This window comes from Pyrgilauda ruficollis, unplaced genomic scaffold (assembly GCF_017590135.1).
Source record: "Pyrgilauda ruficollis isolate IOZ18807 unplaced genomic scaffold, ASM1759013v1 scaffold15, whole genome shotgun sequence".
Taxonomy (NCBI): Eukaryota; Metazoa; Chordata; class Aves; order Passeriformes; family Passeridae; genus Pyrgilauda; species Pyrgilauda ruficollis.
Window position 1 is genome coordinate 15,592,204 of NW_024513654.1, and position 16,798 is coordinate 15,609,001.

The following is a 16,798-nucleotide window of genomic DNA, read 5'->3' on the forward strand; positions in this document are numbered from 1 at the left end:
AGGGGACGCCGGGAGCTGCCGGCGGGGCGGAGAGGGTACCCCGCTCCCAGGAGCGGCCATCCCGCCTCCGGCTTGGGGCGCCCCTCGGGGCTGGGCGGGGGCGGGAGGGGGCGCCGGGCCCCCAGCCCCGGGGGCTGCCCCGCGCCCCTCGGCCGCTGTCCCCGGCCCTCCCGCGCCAATCACCGCACTTGGCCGCGCTGCTTAAATATGCAGCGGATACGTCATCTCCGAAGGTGGATCGGGCGTAAGTGGCCAATATCTATATAAATGTGGCCGAGGGGCGAACCGGCAGCAGGAGGCGAGCGGGGCCGGGCGGGCAGCAGCCGGTGGGGCCCGTCGCGCAGCGCCCGGAGCCGAGTCGCGGGACGCCAGCCCGCCGTGCCTGACAGCCGCACCGCCCGCCCCGTCCCCGCCGCCGGAGGAGGATGCCGGCCGGGCCCTCTTGGCCCGAGGCGGCGGCGCTGGTGCTGCTGGCCCTGGTTCTGCTGGTCACCCTGTGCCGGCACCTGTGGGCGCTGCGCTGGAGCCTCAGCCGGGACCGCGCCAGCCCCTTGCCCCTGCCCAAGGGCTCCATGGGCTGGCCCTTCTTCGGGGAGACTCTGCACTGGCTGCTCCAGGTGAGGCGCCGGGGGACGGGGCGGGGTGGGAAGGGGCTGGCGGGAGCCACGAGCTGACCCGCAGCTCGTCCCCAGGGCTCCCGCTTCCACAGTTCTCGGCGGGAGAGGTACGGAAATGTCTTCAAGACCCATCTCCTGGGCCGGCCTGTCGTGCGGGTGACAGGCGCTGAGAACATCCGCAAGATCCTGCTGGGTGAGCACACGCTGGTCAGCACACAGTGGCCCCAAAGCACCCAGATCATCCTGGGCTCCCATACTCTGCTCAGCTCCACTGGTGACCTGCACCGCCAGCGCCGCAAGGTGAGCCTCACAGCCACCCCGACAGGGCACACAGCCCAGGGGGCACCCAGGCCTGGGCCTCGGTGGCATGTGTGCTCCCCCTGCTTTAACTACCTGCCTCTCTTCCCCCTTCTCCTCCTAGATCCTGGCCAGAGTCTTCAGCCGTGCTGCCCTGGAGAGCTACCTGCCGCGGATCCAGAAGGTTGTGAGCTGGGAGCTGCGGGGCTGGTGCACGGAGCCAGGCTCTATCGCAGTTTATTCCTCCGCTAAAACCTTAACTTTCCGCATTGCAGCTCGGATTCTGCTGGGGCTCCGCCTGGAGGAAAAGCAGTTCAAGGATCTGGCCAAAACTTTTGAACAGCTGGTGGAGAACCTCTTCTCCCTGCCCCTCAACATACCCTTCAGTGGGCTGCGCAAGGTACTGCCGCCTGCACTGCTCCCTCTGCCCGGGGGCAGGGCCTGGGCCCTGGCAGCACAGACCCCCTGTCCCTAGGCCCACCAAAGGACGTTTCTGATGGGCCAGGACATCTGCAACACCCCATTCTAGGTCTGAGGGCTTAGTGTCTTACCTACCCCAGCCATTTCCCCTTCTCTCTGCACTTCTCACCTGCTTCTGGCTGGCTTCCAACATCTCTGGGCACTGGCTGCAGCTCATTGTACAGCATAGGGCTCCTCTTCTCCCTCATCCCATATGTTGCCTCTGGTGAGTCCATCATGTCTGACCCTATCCCATCTGAACTCATGTCAGCCCATAGCAGAGGCATCTGTGGCCATAAGCATAAAGACAGGTGGGCACAGCACACCTCACCTTAGCACTTCCTCTGAAACTCAGGCAGGCTGAGAACTTACGGACCCTCTTATGGTCCTCGGTCCCTTGTAGTCCATCAGCCCAGATACAACCCAGGGAGAGGGACAGTCTCTTCTGCCTCTTTCAGTCTGCAGTTTCTTCCCTTCTGCTCTGCCCCTCTTTGCCTGCCTCTCCACACTCCTGCTCTAGGTATAGGTCCTGTGTACCATTCTTCCTCCCATATTCCTCCCTCCTCTGGCTTTGGGCTCTCCACCCTTACCACAGCTGAAGTCTCATGTCCACTTTAGCCAGGTCTTCCCTCATCTTGTATTTCCACTGTGAGCTCTGCCCTGTTGGATCACCTTACCCAGCCAGTCCCAGTTCTCCCCCAGCATCCCTGCTACTCTTCATCAAAGCTCTTGTTTTCCCTGTCCAGTTTCCTTTTACAGGTTGTCACCAGTATGAGTTTTCATCCCCCCTGCCCTCTTTCAGGTCAACCAAAGGCCTGTCTGGCCTCAGACCAACATCTTCAACTTGCCTTTAGGTCCCCTTGTCTTTCTTCTTGCTCCCTGCCCGGTTTACTTTGTCCAATCCTTCTCACCTCAAATCTAAGCCTTTGTATCTTCCCAATATCTGGCCATGACCATTTTTAATTTCAAATTTCTGGTCTTTTTGGCTTTTGCAGGAGACATTTTTATAGAGATTCGTACACTCTGTGACTCCATCCCACTTTGCAAAGGCAATGCTGATCACTTGACTTGCTGAGATCTTATCTGAATGTTTTGCTGCACTGGAGTGCAACACACCTGAAGATGAGCTATGATTAATGTGTCTTTATCCACTATTCCCTTGTAAAACCATTTGTGCCTTGCTGTCTGGACTCAGTTTTCTTGTTACCTTTTCTTGTGCCTTGGAATAAGCTTATTTTGGACCTGACATAACTGTAGATTTGCTCAGTGCACATGCCTCTGAACTTGGTAGCATGGGTTTACTGTTATATTTTCCTCCCAGGGTGTTTCTTGGGACTTGTTGCGTTTGATTCACAACAGCAAGGCAACAGAAGGTGCAGCATTTCCCCCAGACTGCTCCCTCCAAGGCTCTGGAGCTGGGCAGGAGACTAAACAGTTCTTGCTGTTACAGGTCCTGGGATTAAGGATTGCTACACTTGGGTTCCTCTGGTCTCTCTAGAGAGGGGGACAGTTCCTAAGGTTCTCCTGAACTGTGTGTGCCTCTCATAGGGAATCAAAGCACGGGACATGCTACATAAGTTTATGGAGAAGGCTATACAGGAAAAACTGCAGAGAAACAGCCCAGAAGACCACAGCGATGCTCTGGATTTCCTAATGAACAGTGCCAAGGAGCATGGCAAAGAATTCACCATGCAGGAGCTAAAGGTAAGGAGAGCCTCTGCCTTGCAGTGCCACTCCTGACTCAGTGGCTGTTTGAGACACGTGGGCTGAGGGCCAGGAGGAGGCTTGTGGGGAGCTGGGGACCACTCCCAGCTGCTGGCTCCTGCCCCCCTCCTACCTGCCGTGAGGACACCAGCTCCTGCACTGCCTTTGTAGTCTTGTGTCTCTTTGCCACAGAAGGGACCCTTTTAAAAGGGAATGAATGTCCCTTCTACCTTTCCTCTTCATGGCCACCAGCCTTCAGCCTGATGTAGCATGCTGGTAGGGTTATGTGGCTGTGTTAAGGCTTGGCCCATCTGTGCACTCAGTAACCTCCAGGATGCTCTCTTGGAAATATTCAGAGCTACTTGTGTGCTTCTCAAACACAGCCCAGCACCCAGCCTAGGGCAGGGTGTAGATCACATCACTGGACTCCTCAGGGGCTGTGAGCCCAGAAATTTCTGAGATTATAAACCAGAATGGGTCCAGGGATGCAGCGGTGGATTCCAGGTCATTCCCTATCACCTCCTCATTCATCAGATTATGTAGCTTGTGGATTGCTTTGATGAAATGTGATGTATGGCTGTGACATAGGGATGAACTCTGTAGTCCTTACTGAGCCAAAACCACCAAGTGAATGTGACGAGTATTTTGCCAAAGATCTTGGGAAGAAAATTGTTATTAGGACTGCATCATTCATAGTTCCAGGTCACTTGGTATCAGTGAATGATAGATGACATTGTATTTATATAACAAGTTTCAAAGCAGTTTTGCATGGGTACAGCAGCTGGATATGGTTTTAAAGTATTTGAATATAGTTTAAAGGTAGTTTTACTATTTATTTAAGTATTTCAGGATAACTATCCAAAGACTAATGTTTTATAAATATTTTGTAAAAATGCAATCTCTAAATCTAAAATATTTGAAAAACTTTGAGCAACTATTAGATATAACTAGAACCAGTATATATTACTAAATAAATTTTATTATAATTATTACATTATTTAATTTATTATATTATTTAGTTATTTTATTATAATGTGATTTTTGAAAATAATTGACAGATTCCAAATGGGATTGATTAAGATTAATTAGTCTCTGTTAGTATTCACATGAATATTATGCAAGAATAATTGCACAATCTCTCATCATATCCCTGGCTCTGACTGCAAATGGAATAAGGAGATATTAAATGTAACATAGATTGAGTGACATGGCAGCAACCTTGGGCCAGCTGATCCAAATTATAATATGTTGTTCGGTACCTTTATGGTTAGAAAATTTCTGTATTTAACAAAATTACTTTCAAACTGAACTGCCCATGCTTGCAATTATGGCAATATTCTTCACTCTAATAAAACAGTAGTAGAGGTCTCATTTAATGGAACAGTGCAATTGGATAAAAAGCCCAAAGCTGTCTCAGAGTTGTGGATATATCTGTCTTTGAGAGACACTCCAGACAGTGGCATAAACTAATCACTAATTTGTTTCTTGTTCAAATGATCTGGAAAGACAGTTTTCCCAGAAATTTTCCTAAATACACTGTGATTTGTACTGCTGCCATGAACTCACCACGGCCCTTGAAATGTAAAGGTCATTGAAAAGATGTTGCTTTGCCAACAATACTGTTTTAAAATATTTTAAACCTTGGGAAGATTTAAAAAACCCATCTTGCATAATAATGCTGTCACTGGCTCGGTGTAATGCTGCCCATTCTGCCTCCCAGAACAGGGGCAGTACTGATGAAGAAGCTTGGGAATATCCTGCCTTCCAGTCACTGGTTCTGCTGGTCTTGTAGAAGCAGGGAGGGAAAGTTGTGATAGCAGCTGTGACACAAGTTCTGCAGCAGCACTGTCAGAGGTTGATGCAAAGAGCATAAGGGCTGTTATTTCAAACCCAAGAGCTTGCCCTAAATTCCTTGCATGCTATTGAAATGTCTTGGGATTTAATTGCATGTGGTGGAACTGAGAGGTTTCTTTTCATCTGTGTCTGCTACCTTGTGAATGTAAAAATTCCTGCTAATGCCTGCAGGAGGTGTGATAGGGGCTGACAGGGATCTGTTGTTCCAGGGGTTTTATTTCAGCTGAAAGATGCCCTTGAGAGCTGCACTTTGGCAAAAGCATCTAGACCAGCCAATATATGGCACTAGGGATGGTAGCAAAGAGTCATCTTTGTTACATTATCCTTAAATTTTACATTATCCTTAACTTTATCAGATTTGAATCCAAGTACCTTCATTCTTCAAGTGTTCTTCTCTGTGTTTGTGGCTTCACCTCTCTAGAACCGGTTGTGTCAGAACAATTTAAAGTCCAGACACAGTCATGTGAAAGGAAACCGCTCTGTGTCCCTGTGGGATTTTGCTCCTCTTTGCCTCTGTGCTGGAGCAATTAGTGCTCTGTAATACCAGTCAGGTCCCAGGCCTTCGAGGGGGGCAGTTCCTGGTACTCCTCCCTTTGGCTTCTCCTGGGATTTTTGTCTCTGGCCTCTGGCCTCAGCCCTCCCAGCCCTGTCCTGTGGAGCCACTGGCATCTTCAGGTGGTGCTGTAGGTTTGAGCATTGTGTTTGCTGTCAGAGATGTGTCATGCCATGGGCAACCCTTAACTTTTGGGAAACCATTTGCAAAAGTTGGTCAGAGGGTGCTGCAAACAGCCCCCAGCAACCTGACATGTGCTGTTCCATGTAGACCCTGCAGACAGTCCCACAAAGGCTGGGAGGCTGTGAGGGGACCTTGGACAAGGCACATATTACAGATTTGACTGTGCTGTGCTCCGTGTATCTGAGCTGATTAACTTCCTAACTTCTTATGGATACATCTGCTGTGGAGCTATTGGGAACTCTGCTGTGCTTCAGACTGTACAGCTTGAAAAGCAAGCAAGTCCTTTGCCTGGTGTGTGCTCCCTGCTGGCTATAGCACTTCCCAGGCTGACCTGCTCTAGCAGAGAGGCCTTCATGCTTTTGACTCTTGCCTTGAGTCCCCTCCCAGGTAAGATCAATCACAACCGGAGATGGCTCAAATGCAACCCATTTTAGCTGCCAGCACATCTAGAATTTGTGCATAAACCACTGCCCATATCCACTGCCTGGACAGAAAAGTAAAAGCTGGGTGCAGAGGCAAATTGGCAGATGATGATAAAGAGCATAATACTTGAAATGGACTTCACTCAAGGTGCTATAATGCATACTAAAGTGCTGCCTTAAAACTGGTAAATCTTGTGAGGAAAGCTCAGAAGAGCTGGATTGGAGGTAATGTGTACTCATTCCAGTCGTGGTTCTGGAACAGTCATTGGCAAGTCCAGCTCATACAAAAATGCTTTGGTCCCTGCCAACTCAGGATGGGTGCAGGCTTGGGGAGAGCAGAGTGGGGGCCAGGGCCCCCTGCACAGGAGCAAAACCCGCAAAAGGTGAGAACAGTCTGAGACACAATCACTTTGAAATGTTATTCAAACTTGTCATTTTCATTCCTCTCCCAGGAATCAGCAATTGAGCTCATATTTGCTGCTTTTTTCACCACGGCTAGTGCTAGCACCTCTCTGATCCTCCTGCTATTGAAACACCCGTCAGTGATTGAAAAAATAAGGCAGGAGCTGATGTCCCATGAGTTGTACCAGCAGAGTGAGTGCTGCACTGCAGGACCCTGCCTGGACACTCTGACCATTCAGAACAGGGACAGAGAGAAAACACTTTCCCACCCCATGGCCCAAGACATTCACAAGGACCAGAGCCAGTCCCCAGCCCCAGTGGAGGAAGATTCCCTCCAGCCCAGTGCCCTGATGGAGGCCACTGTCCCCAGGAGCAACCCGTGCCCTGGCCCCCAGCTCCCGGCACCACCAGGGCAAAGCTGTCACTGCACCGCAGACATCAGCCTGGAGAAGCTGAGCCGCCTGCGCTACCTGGACTGCGTGATTAAGGAGGTGCTGCGAGTGCTGCCCCCAGTCTCAGGAGGCTACAGGACGGCACTGCAGACTTTTGAGCTCGATGTAAGTGCCTCACACTCTGGCAGGCTGCTAAAGAGCTGCTGCCTGCCATTGTGAGCAAGCACCCCGTGTCCCACACAGTGGTGGTGCTTGGCAGTGTGGCTCAAGGGGAAGTGTCACCCAGCAACCTCTGTGGGTCCCAGCTGGGCTGGGGAGAAAAGGAACTGTAGAGCCAGTGGGCAGCGCAGTGGGGCTGTCTGCGGGCACCCTCTGCTCACTCTCCAGTAGCACAGGTATGTAACAGTCCTCTCCTCCCTCTTCTCTCCCTTCTCCAGGGCTACCAGATCCCCAAAGGCTGGAGCGTCATGTACAGCATCCGTGACACTCATGAGACAGCTGCTGTCTACCAGAGCCCCCCCAGCAGCTTTGACCCAGAGCGCTTTGGTGCCGGCCGGCCAGAGGCTGCAGGCCGCTTCCACTACATCCCCTTCGGTGGAGGGGCACGGAGCTGCCTCGGGAAGGAGCTGGCACAGGCCATCCTCAAGCTGCTGGCCATTGAGCTGGTCAGCACGGCCCGCTGGGAGCTGGCCACCCCTGGCTACCCCAGCATGCAGACCGTGCCCATCGTGCACCCTGTCGATGATGGGCTGCGGCTCTACTTCCACCCCTTGCAGCCCAGCCAGGGCCATGAGGCCTGAGCCAGTGAGGGGTGCACTGCTCCCCTCTGCCCTGGGGCCGATGCCCCTCCACAGCTGCCAGAGCAGGTCTCTGCTCCCCAGGCTGGGAATGCTACTGGCTCACTGCCGAACAAAACCTTAAAGGTCTTTCTGCTTTTCCTCTCCTGGTGTACAGGCTGGTAGGGTGTGCAGGCTGCTGCAGTACGGTGTCCTACAGAGCACTCCTGAGCACTGGGACAAAACCTGCTGAAGCTGCTGGCAGGCTGCATATGCCATGGGGGCTCAGTCAGCCCCTGCCCTATACAGGCCCCCAGCTACCAGGGATGGGGAGCAAAACTCCCAGACCCACAGCTAAGACTCCCAGGGTTATCTCCTGTAGGTGTGTTATAGGAGAGGCAGGACAAACATCCTGCACACTGTAGCTTTTTAGATGGAAAAAGAAGGAAGGTAGGGGCTCTGCAGGAAAACACAAGCCAGAGTTGCCCAATCCCAGCATCAACTCTAGCTAGAATAATAGGGTGTAAAGTGGTTTTTATTGTAAATATTTAATCTCCTTAATGCACTTCCCATTAGAGCTGGCACAAAGAGGATATATTCACCCACTAGTAGTAGCTGTGTATGTTGTGCTTTTGCACTGTGATGCTGCTTGGAGTCTGCCATGAAGCCATCTCTGAAGTCCCGCAAGGATATTCTCCCCAGTCACAGCCTGCCCATGAGACTGGACTGAAGCAGGGAGGGGGGGCTTTGGGGAGCAAATGTTTAGAAAACAGACATTTCTGAATATGTCTGATTTGTGGTAGAAAGTCCCTTATTCCTGATTATGCTGTTCACATAGCAGAGGGGACATTTGCAAGGTGACACAGGCCCTGTGGTAGCTGGCTGGCTGGCCAGACTGACTGTCACCTCTGTCAGCTCAGTTCTGCCAGGGAAAGTGTCAGGACAGCAGTTCCATGCGTCCATCCAGGGGGTGGTACCTGAGGCTAAATGTGGGTGCTGAGCGCACCCTTTTTGATGGCTTTTGAGTACCCCTACAGGGTATTTCTCTCCCATGTAAAATAAAATTGAGTCCTGTTGTTTGTGTACTGAGAACAGAGCTGGGCTCAGGTCCTTGATCCACAACGTGTTTATATGTTTCTTTCAGCTTCACTTCTACTCCCCACTGTCATGGATTCTGTGTGAATGCAGTGGGAAAATAATCCTCCTTGTCCCTCCAGAGCATCCCATGCCTGGTGGTGTCGTGTGCTCTGTGGGAAGAACCAGCTTGACCTGTGAGGGCCAAAACATGGCACGAAGACAGTGTCCCTGTCTCCAGTCTCCTGAAACTCTTATCATCATCCTGCTTCGGTGCTAGAGATGGCCTTGCCCTGGCCAATCCCCCTTGCTGGGGGACTGCAGCAGGGTGTGTGCTGGCATTAACTGTCGGAGGGCTGTGCAGCGACCACCACGCTACCCCGGGCAGAAACCTGGCTCCCAAACGTGACAGGTCAAATCTGGAAGAGGTTGAACTGCAGGGCTGAGTTAAGTGCTATTGGCAAGTCGACCCTGTAGTGAACCAGAGCCTCTGGCCCTCCTGACCTTGTCCTGAAAGGTGAATTTTTTTGCCTATCAGAGGTGAAATCAGTAGATGGTGGCTGCAAGTGGCAATGACTAACTTTAATTAGCAGGAGCTACTGGCTGGCTGAGACCACAGGCGATTCAGGGTCTCACCGTGGGCAGGGCTCGGGCAGGGCTGGGCCTGCAGCGTCCAGCACCCTGTGCAGGAAGGTCAGGGCTCCTCCAGTAGTGCACTTAAAAATTACCCTGTGCGCCAACAAACCCGCTGAAAAATGTAACATAAATCCAGTTTAAAAGAAAAAAAAAAAAAAAGAAACAAAAAGAAACTGATAAACTGATTTTGTTTGCGGATAAACACAAGCATTTACAAATGAAGTGTAATAATTGTTACTTGTAATCAAAGTTTGTTCATATTAGGCTGTTAATTTCTTGACCCCCTTCCAAGATGTTTTTAATTATCCCTTTCACTCTTTACCATTTGATTCTTTTCAAGCCGATGGCTGGGGAATACACAGCTGGGAAGATAATAAAGCCTTCCTGTGGCAATTATCGGTGCTCAGGCCACCGTATCTCGTTATTTTGATAGACAGTGAACTTGGCGCGGTTGCCGGCCGGGTTCACGCAGATGTCACGGTCCGTGTTGTAGGTCACAAGCAGGTCAGCGCCCGGCAAGGGGAGAGCGCCGGGTCAGGGCGCGGCCGCCGCTCCCGGCCAGCGCCGGCCGGGCCCCGCGGAGCCGAGGCGAACCCCGAGGGGCTACCGGCCCGGGGCCGGGGGAGCACCCTCCGGGGGGTTCCCTCCTGGGCAAGGGGCTGCGGAGGCGGGCAGCCCCGCTCCGACAAGGCATCGTAAGAGGAGGGCGGGTCTCGTGTGATGAGTTGATTGTTAGAAAAATAATAATTAAAAGTGACATCTCCCTCTCCCCTACACAGACACACACACAAAACTTCCAGCGTTTATTGAGCTTGTCTGGGAACAAGAAAGCAAAAGCAGCAGGGAGGGAAAAGATAAAAACCGCAAAGGAAAAAAAAAGTTGGCAGCAGCCGTGGTCGGCGGAGAGCTCCGCGCCCCGCAGCCGCGGTCCGCGCCGGGCGCCCCTTCCCCAGCGGCCGGCGGCTCCTGCGCCGGCACCAGCAGCACCCACAGCCAGCGCAGCCCTCCCGCAGCCCCGCTCCCGCCGCGCTCCTCCTGCCCGGAGCCGCCGCTCCCGTCCGGAGAGCAGCGCCGGTGCCCGCCCGCCAGCGCCGGTCCCTCCGCGCCGCGGCTGCAGGCGGGGTGCCCGGCCGTGCCGAGCGCCTCTTCCCGGCCGCGGCAGCCCCGACGGAATGCCGGAGAGCCTCAGGCGAGGGTGGGCAGTGGATCCGGGGGAGAGGAGCTGGGAATGGCGAGTTTGGTGTTTCCTTTCCGCGCTCACCTTCTCTTCCCTCGGTGACCCGCGCTTGAACCTGCTTCGGGAGGTGAGACGGACTGCTGCCGGCGGCTCCTTCCTCCACGGCCGGCAGAAATACAAGCCGTGTCTTTCGAGGTGAACCAGGGGCCAGCGGAGGCTCCTCCGCCGATGCGCCGGCACAGCTGCGGCTCTGCTCATGGGGGTCTCCGGGCTGCCCCAGCACGGGGGACCGTCCGCTCCGGCCGCCCCACGGTCCCGGCCCGGTGTCTCCCGTGTCCGGCCGCTACCTCGCCGTTCCCAGCCGACAACGGTGGCGGACGAAGAAGCTCCGCAGAGCGCATCGGCGCCGGGCGGCAGCGCCGCGGGGGTAGGTGACTCCGGACAGCCGGGCCGCCGGGTACCGGCGCGGGAATTTCTGGGTGCAGCCGCTCTTCTCGAACGAGCATCGGCGATAAATCCGAGGACGAAGAGGCGCTGGTGGCCGATCACCGGCTGTCAGCTGTCGGCGGCGTCCCGCAGCTCACTCGCCGAGAGCGGTGCAGGGTCAGCGAGCCCAGAGCCGCTGCCGCCGCCCCCGAGAGCACCTTTCCTTCCCCGGCAGCGGTCTGCGGAGCGTAGGATGCACTACGCAAAGCAAATAGTTAAAGATTTCGAGGGGAGGAGCCAGGCAGCAATCCGCAATTAAAGATGAACTTTGGGTGAACTAATTTATCGGACCAAGGTAGGGGTGGGCAGCAACCTGGGAAGGGTATAAAAGGCGGCCCGCGGCGAGCCCAGCCCGCGCACTCAGAGCTCCCGGGGGGCTGGGCGGGAGTCGCTCCCCAGTCATGGGCTTCTCCGCCCTAATCGCCAGCGCCCTGTGCACCTTTCTGCTGCCCCTGCTACTCTTTCTGGCTGCCGTCAAGCTCTGGGACCTGTACTGCGTGAGCAGCCGCGACCCCAGCTGCCCGCTCCCGCTGCCCCCGGGCACCATGGGGCTCCCCTTCTTCGGGGAGACGCTGCAGCTGGTGCTGCAGGTAAGGCCAGGCGATGGCGCGGGGAGCGGAGAGGCGCCCCTCTGGAGCCAGAGCTCCTCGGGCTGCAGGGGAGGGAGATGAGCGGCAACTTTGACAGGCTCCCCTGCCCAGCGCGCCCAGGTGGGAAAGAGCTGCTCTCCCTGCCTCTTCCTCTTATGCTTTCTAAAATTTATTTTATCATTTCCTCCCTCTCATCCCCTGTCTAGAGGCGGAAATTCCTGCAGATGAAACGCAGGAAATACGGCTTCATCTACAAGACTCACCTCTTTGGGCGGCCCACGGTACGGGTGATGGGCGCCGAGAACGTGCGGCACATCCTGCTGGGCGAGCACCGGCTCGTCTCCGTGCAGTGGCCCGCCTCGGTGCGGACCATCCTGGGCTCGGGCTGCCTCTCCAACCTCCACAACGGGCAGCACAAGCACCGCAAAAAGGTACGGGCCGACGGCGGGCGGGGAGCGGGCGGGGTCGCCTCGGGCGCGGCGGCTGAGCCTCTGTCCCGTTCCTCCTCGTCCCCCCGGGCAGGTGATCATGCGTGCCTTCTCCCGGGACGCCCTGCAGCACTACGTGCCCGTCATCCAGGAGGAGGTGAGCGCCTGCCTGGCACGGTGGCTGGGCGCCGCCGGGCCCTGCCTGCTCGTGTACCCCGAGGTGAAGCGCCTCATGTTTCGCATTGCCATGAGAATCCTGCTGGGCTTCCAGCCCCGCCAGGCCAGCCCCGACGGCGAGCAGCAGCTGGTCGAGGCCTTCGAGGAGATGATCCGCAACCTCTTCTCCCTGCCCATCGATGTGCCGTTCAGTGGGCTCTACCGGGTAAGGCTCTCGGCGGGCCAGGAGGAAAGAGGTGCCCCTGCAGCCGGGGCACGGGGGGATCAGGGGGGAGGGATGGCAGTACTGTCCAAGACCCAAACTGCTCTCCCTCCTGCTTGGTCAGGGCTTGCGGGCACGCAACATCATCCATGCCAAGATTGAGGAGAACATCCGTGCCAAGATGGCCCGCAAGGAGACTGAGGGGGGCTACAAGGATGCGCTGCAGCTGCTGATTGAACACACACAGGGGAACGGCGAGCAGCTCAACATGCAGGTAAGGGTCCTCAGGACCAGATCAATCTCTTTCCCTCAGGCCCTCTAAGAACATCACACTTGCCTTGTGGGGACAAGAGGGAAGAGCAGGAGATGCTCTCTCTCCCCATGAAATAAACCAGCTGCTGTTGAGCACTAGAGTGCAGAGGCTACAGTCAGGCTGTTGGATGGGGAGACGTCCACAGGGAGCATAAGCACCACCAGCCACTGCCATCTAGGCCCCTGAGTGTCTGTTCCAGTTTGGGAATGATGTACAGCATAGCAGTGGTTGAGTGGGCCTGGTAGAGATACTGTGTTCAAGGCCTGGTTTATGCCTCTTCTATCCCTTGTGTAAGGAGCTGAAGGAATCTGCCACAGAGCTGCTGTTTGGGGGCCATGAAACCACTGCTAGTGCTGCCACATCGCTGATCGCCTTCCTAGGGCTCCACCATGAAGTCCTGCAGAAAGTGAGGAAAGAGCTGCAGGTCAAGGTGTGTCCTCCCCAGAGGCATTTCACAGGAGGGGGCGGTGGGAGGAAGGCACCTCCAGGACAGGTATCCCAGACAGGGCTCCCTTTGACCCAGTGGTGCCCTACTTTTAGGGGTGGCAGGAAAATACTGCTTATAGCTGAGGGGCAGCTGCTTTGCAGTGCCAGGAGCTCTGGCTGCATGGTTCAGAATGTCATGGCAGCATTTTCCTTTCTAGGGGTTACTTTGCAGTTCCAACCAAGAGAAGCAGCTGGACATGGAGGTCTTGGAGCAGCTGAAGTACACAGGCTGTGTCATCAAAGAGACCCTCAGGCTGAGTCCGCCTGTTCCTGGAGGATTTCGGATTGCACTCAAGACCCTTGAGCTAAATGTAAGCAAGGTTTGGGTACAACTCCTCAGAGCAGCTGCAAAGTATTTTGTGTTCATGCAGCCTGTCTGCCTTAGGGTGACCCGCAGGAAGCCAGGAGGGGAGGTGGGGTGCACTGATGTGTCCTGTTCTGTCACTTCACATTATTTAACACAGCAAGGTGTTCCACATCTCCTTTCTGTTCTTTTTTATAGGGTTACCAAATCCCTAAAGGCTGGAATGTTATTTACAGCATCTGTGATACACATGATGTGGCAGATCTCTTTACCAACAAGGAAGAATTTAACCCAGATCGCTTCATGTCTCCATCTCCAGAGGATTCCTCTAGGTTCAGTTTCATTCCTTTTGGTGGGGGCTTGAGGAGCTGCGTGGGCAAAGAGTTTGCAAAAGTCCTTCTAAAAATATTTACAGTGGAGTTGGCTCGGAGCTGTGACTGGCAGCTGCTGAATGGACCTCCTACAATGAAAACAGGCCCCATAGTGTACCCTGTGGACAATCTGCCTGCCAAATTCATAGGTTTCAGCGGTCAAATCTGAGAGCTCAACACTTGCCTCCAAATGGATTTCTATATAGCATTTAATATGTACATAGTAACTTTTTATAGTAACAAAGGCCTTTAAATATTTAAAACTTGTAAATGTACAATAGTTATTTATGTCTTCTAAGTATTTCAAGAGGCTATGATATTTTTCCCCCCAAGCACTACAATTATGGGTCTCTGATTCATAATTAGATAATGTTATTTCTATAGAAATAAGTTTTCCCCTATTTAAAAATATCATTGCGAGCTGGCCAGCTAAGCATTTGAAGACATTTCAGGATGGTGTATGTATAAGAAATATCCGAAAAGCATTCAAAACAATGGTAACTAGCTACTCATCCAAATTACCTGAAGTGGTTATTGTCTGAGAATGTTTTCAGTATTACTTGTGTCTAGATTGTATGTTTAATGTGTGAATTTTAAGTTTGATAATAAAGTTTATTTTTGATGATCCTCTGTATGAAGATCTGTGTGTATGCTAGAGAGTAACTTAATGTATGTGGCTCTAGGGTTTGGATGTAAAGCCAGATCTGCTTCTGTGAATGAGGCATTTGCTATTTTTGTGTTCGTAACTCTTCCCTCCTTCATGTGTAGTTGCTGGTGAGTAGTTAATTGTTACAAATTTTAGTTTGTAAATGCAAGAACAGTACAAAACTACATGCTCGAAAACTGCATGGAGTGATGGCAAGTGCCACAGGTCTCCTTATCAAGCACATCATGTTGAGCCACAGTAAATAAGAAAGAAAAGAAAAGCAGAATCATGTCACATAAGTCTTTCTCTGGAGCTAGTTGAGGAAAAAAATCCATAAATGTCCTCTCCTCCCATATTAGTGCTGACCTGTGTAAACACACCACTGAATCTTGTTCTGTGTTGAGCTTGCTGGCTATGAATCTTTACTTAGGAAGGTGTCTCTTATCAGCTGGTAGAGCAAATAAAATCTGCTTATTTCTCCTTGAAATGCAACAGCTCTGACTAGGTGAGAGATAGCGCATGCATTTGGTTTAAGAACTTCTTTCCTGGAATTCAGCAAAGTGAAAACTAAAAGGCAGGCACTAATGTGAATTGATTAACAGAGAATCAACTGCTGAGATGCAATTCCCCGGGGGTGTGTAAGCAGGGCAGATAAAATGCCCTAGGCATGACCCCTATTTTGGCTAAACCATAAGGGGTTTTGTGGCCACCCCAGCTTACTACACCTATTAGTCTTCCCTCAAAAGTCAAACAACATAGGCTGGCTCTATAAACATCTACAAAGTAAACCAATGTAATTCAGTGTCATGAGCACTTGTAGCACCATATAGAATAATTACATTTTTTTGTTTACTTCTGGGAAACCGTCACTTTTTTATTATGTTCTTCCAAGATCAAAATTAAGGACAAAGCTAAGTTGCCCAAAATAGCTACAGGTGCTTAATAGCATCTATGAGGTTTGGAATTTTTTAAAGGGGTGTTTCTATAACACATTTGATATGTTTCCAGCTAGCATTTTAAACACAGGAGCTTCTAACATAAGGCTTTAGATACAGCCTACATATGAGCATAACTATCAAAAATTTTCTGTATTCAATTTTTTGTAGCCCCAAAATACATTAATTTTAAATTGTACCTGAGTCTTCTTGACAATGTTTAAAATCTTAAATATTTTTTCCTGTGCAAACTTCTTGTACTGTTATGTTTCTCAGGGACTTGACGAATAACCTCAGTTTAAGAACTCTTTATTACCACTACAGTAGTGGAAAATTGCAAACCTTGATCCTGATTTGGAGGTGCAGCAGGACTCTTGTCTTGGTATTCTTTACTAACATTTTCTTCTGGATTCTCCAAATCCAAATAGATGTTGATATTCTTTAAATGTTTTATTTGGTTTTAATTAAAATCTTTTATATGTGGGAACTTTTTGCATCGTCTTCATATTATTTTAGTTTATATTTTATTTTTATAAAGAATGGGAACCTAAGTGCTGTCTGGAGAATGCAAACACTTTCACAGTGTAAGTCTAAGGTCATACATGCAAGTCTTTCATTTTGGTTTTGAGTCAAGTTTGCATGGCTTTTACGTGAGAAGAAGAAAAAATATCATATACTTAATTTGATTTTGTCTGGACATCTGGGGGCACATCCTCAGCTGCTGTAAATCATGACAACATAACCTATGTTAGGTACTGCCCCTGTAATAATTTATCTCTGTAGCTAAGCAGTCTGTCACTGCTGTGCAGTTTAGGCATCCTGGAGCCAGCTTTAAACAAGCCAACCTGAGAAATGGTAGCAGCGCAGCTACAGTAAAACGGAGCTCAGTGTGGGTTAATTGCTAAAATATTTGCCCAGCTTCTTGAGCAGGTTTTACAACCCCTGCTAATCTCCTGTTGCAGCTGTATTTTGACAGCTTGGGTGCTGGCTGCAGACCAGGTTCAGGTGAGCTCTGCTGTGAGCGCAGCTTTGCCTGCTCAGCAGAGCCTGGGGTGGGCACATGCTGAGGCCGTGGTCGCTGGTTAGGTGCTGCACCCCCTGCTCCCACCTCTCTTGTTATGCTGGGTCCAGAAACTGATTTTATTGAAAAATTACCTATCAAAAAACTGATTGCTTTTTGGGCAGACCGGGTCCTCATTCCAGCTCCCCACATGAGCATGGTTTGTGCTGGGGTGCTGCACCGAGACAGAAGGAAGGGTATTTCATATTCCTTCTCTTGGTTAGCCTGTTATTTAAAAGGAAAATGTTTGACCA

General features: G+C 51.9%; 2 protein-coding genes across 2 annotated transcripts; both read left to right on the forward strand.

The window, feature by feature from the left end:
* Positions 1-425: 425 nt before the first annotated feature.
* Positions 426-7,683, forward strand: LOC121350259 (cytochrome P450 26C1). Its single transcript, XM_041461439.1, has 6 exons — positions 426-617; positions 693-917; positions 1,039-1,314; positions 2,922-3,077; positions 6,542-7,048; positions 7,321-7,683. The coding sequence occupies exons 1-6, from the start codon at positions 426-428 to the stop codon at positions 7,681-7,683; spliced, it is 1,719 nt and encodes a 572-aa protein (XP_041317373.1).
* A 3,740-nt stretch (positions 7,684-11,423) lies between these two features.
* On the forward strand, positions 11,424-14,202 carry LOC121350215 (cytochrome P450 26A1). The gene is made up of 7 exons (XM_041461376.1): positions 11,424-11,622; positions 11,829-12,053; positions 12,145-12,432; positions 12,554-12,703; positions 13,038-13,172; positions 13,387-13,539; positions 13,731-14,202. The coding sequence occupies exons 1-7, from the start codon at positions 11,434-11,436 to the stop codon at positions 14,070-14,072; spliced, it is 1,482 nt and encodes a 493-aa protein (XP_041317310.1). The 5' UTR covers positions 11,424-11,433; the 3' UTR covers positions 14,073-14,202.
* The last annotated feature ends 2,596 nt before the right edge of the window (positions 14,203-16,798 follow it).

What these genes read in the sequence shown, in the direction of transcription:
- LOC121350259 (XM_041461439.1), top strand. Translation starts at nt 426, where the DNA reads ATGCCGGCCGGGCCCTCTTGGCCCGAGGCGGCGGCGCTGGTGCTGCTG. An exon ending in TCACCATGCAGGAGCTAAAG is followed by an intron (nt 3,078 to 6,541) that starts GTAAGGAGAGCC and finishes TTCCTCTCCCAG; the next exon opens with GAATCAGCAATTGAGCTCAT. An exon ending in TGCAGACTTTTGAGCTCGAT is followed by an intron (nt 7,049 to 7,320) that starts GTAAGTGCCTCA and finishes TCCCTTCTCCAG; the next exon opens with GGCTACCAGATCCCCAAAGG.
- LOC121350215 (XM_041461376.1), top strand. Translation starts at nt 11,434, where the DNA reads ATGGGCTTCTCCGCCCTAATCGCCAGCGCCCTGTGCACCTTTCTGCTG. An exon ending in CGCTGCAGCTGGTGCTGCAG is followed by an intron (nt 11,623 to 11,828) that starts GTAAGGCCAGGC and finishes TCCCCTGTCTAG; the next exon opens with AGGCGGAAATTCCTGCAGAT. An exon ending in GGAAAGAGCTGCAGGTCAAG is followed by an intron (nt 13,173 to 13,386) that starts GTGTGTCCTCCC and finishes TTTCCTTTCTAG; the next exon opens with GGGTTACTTTGCAGTTCCAA.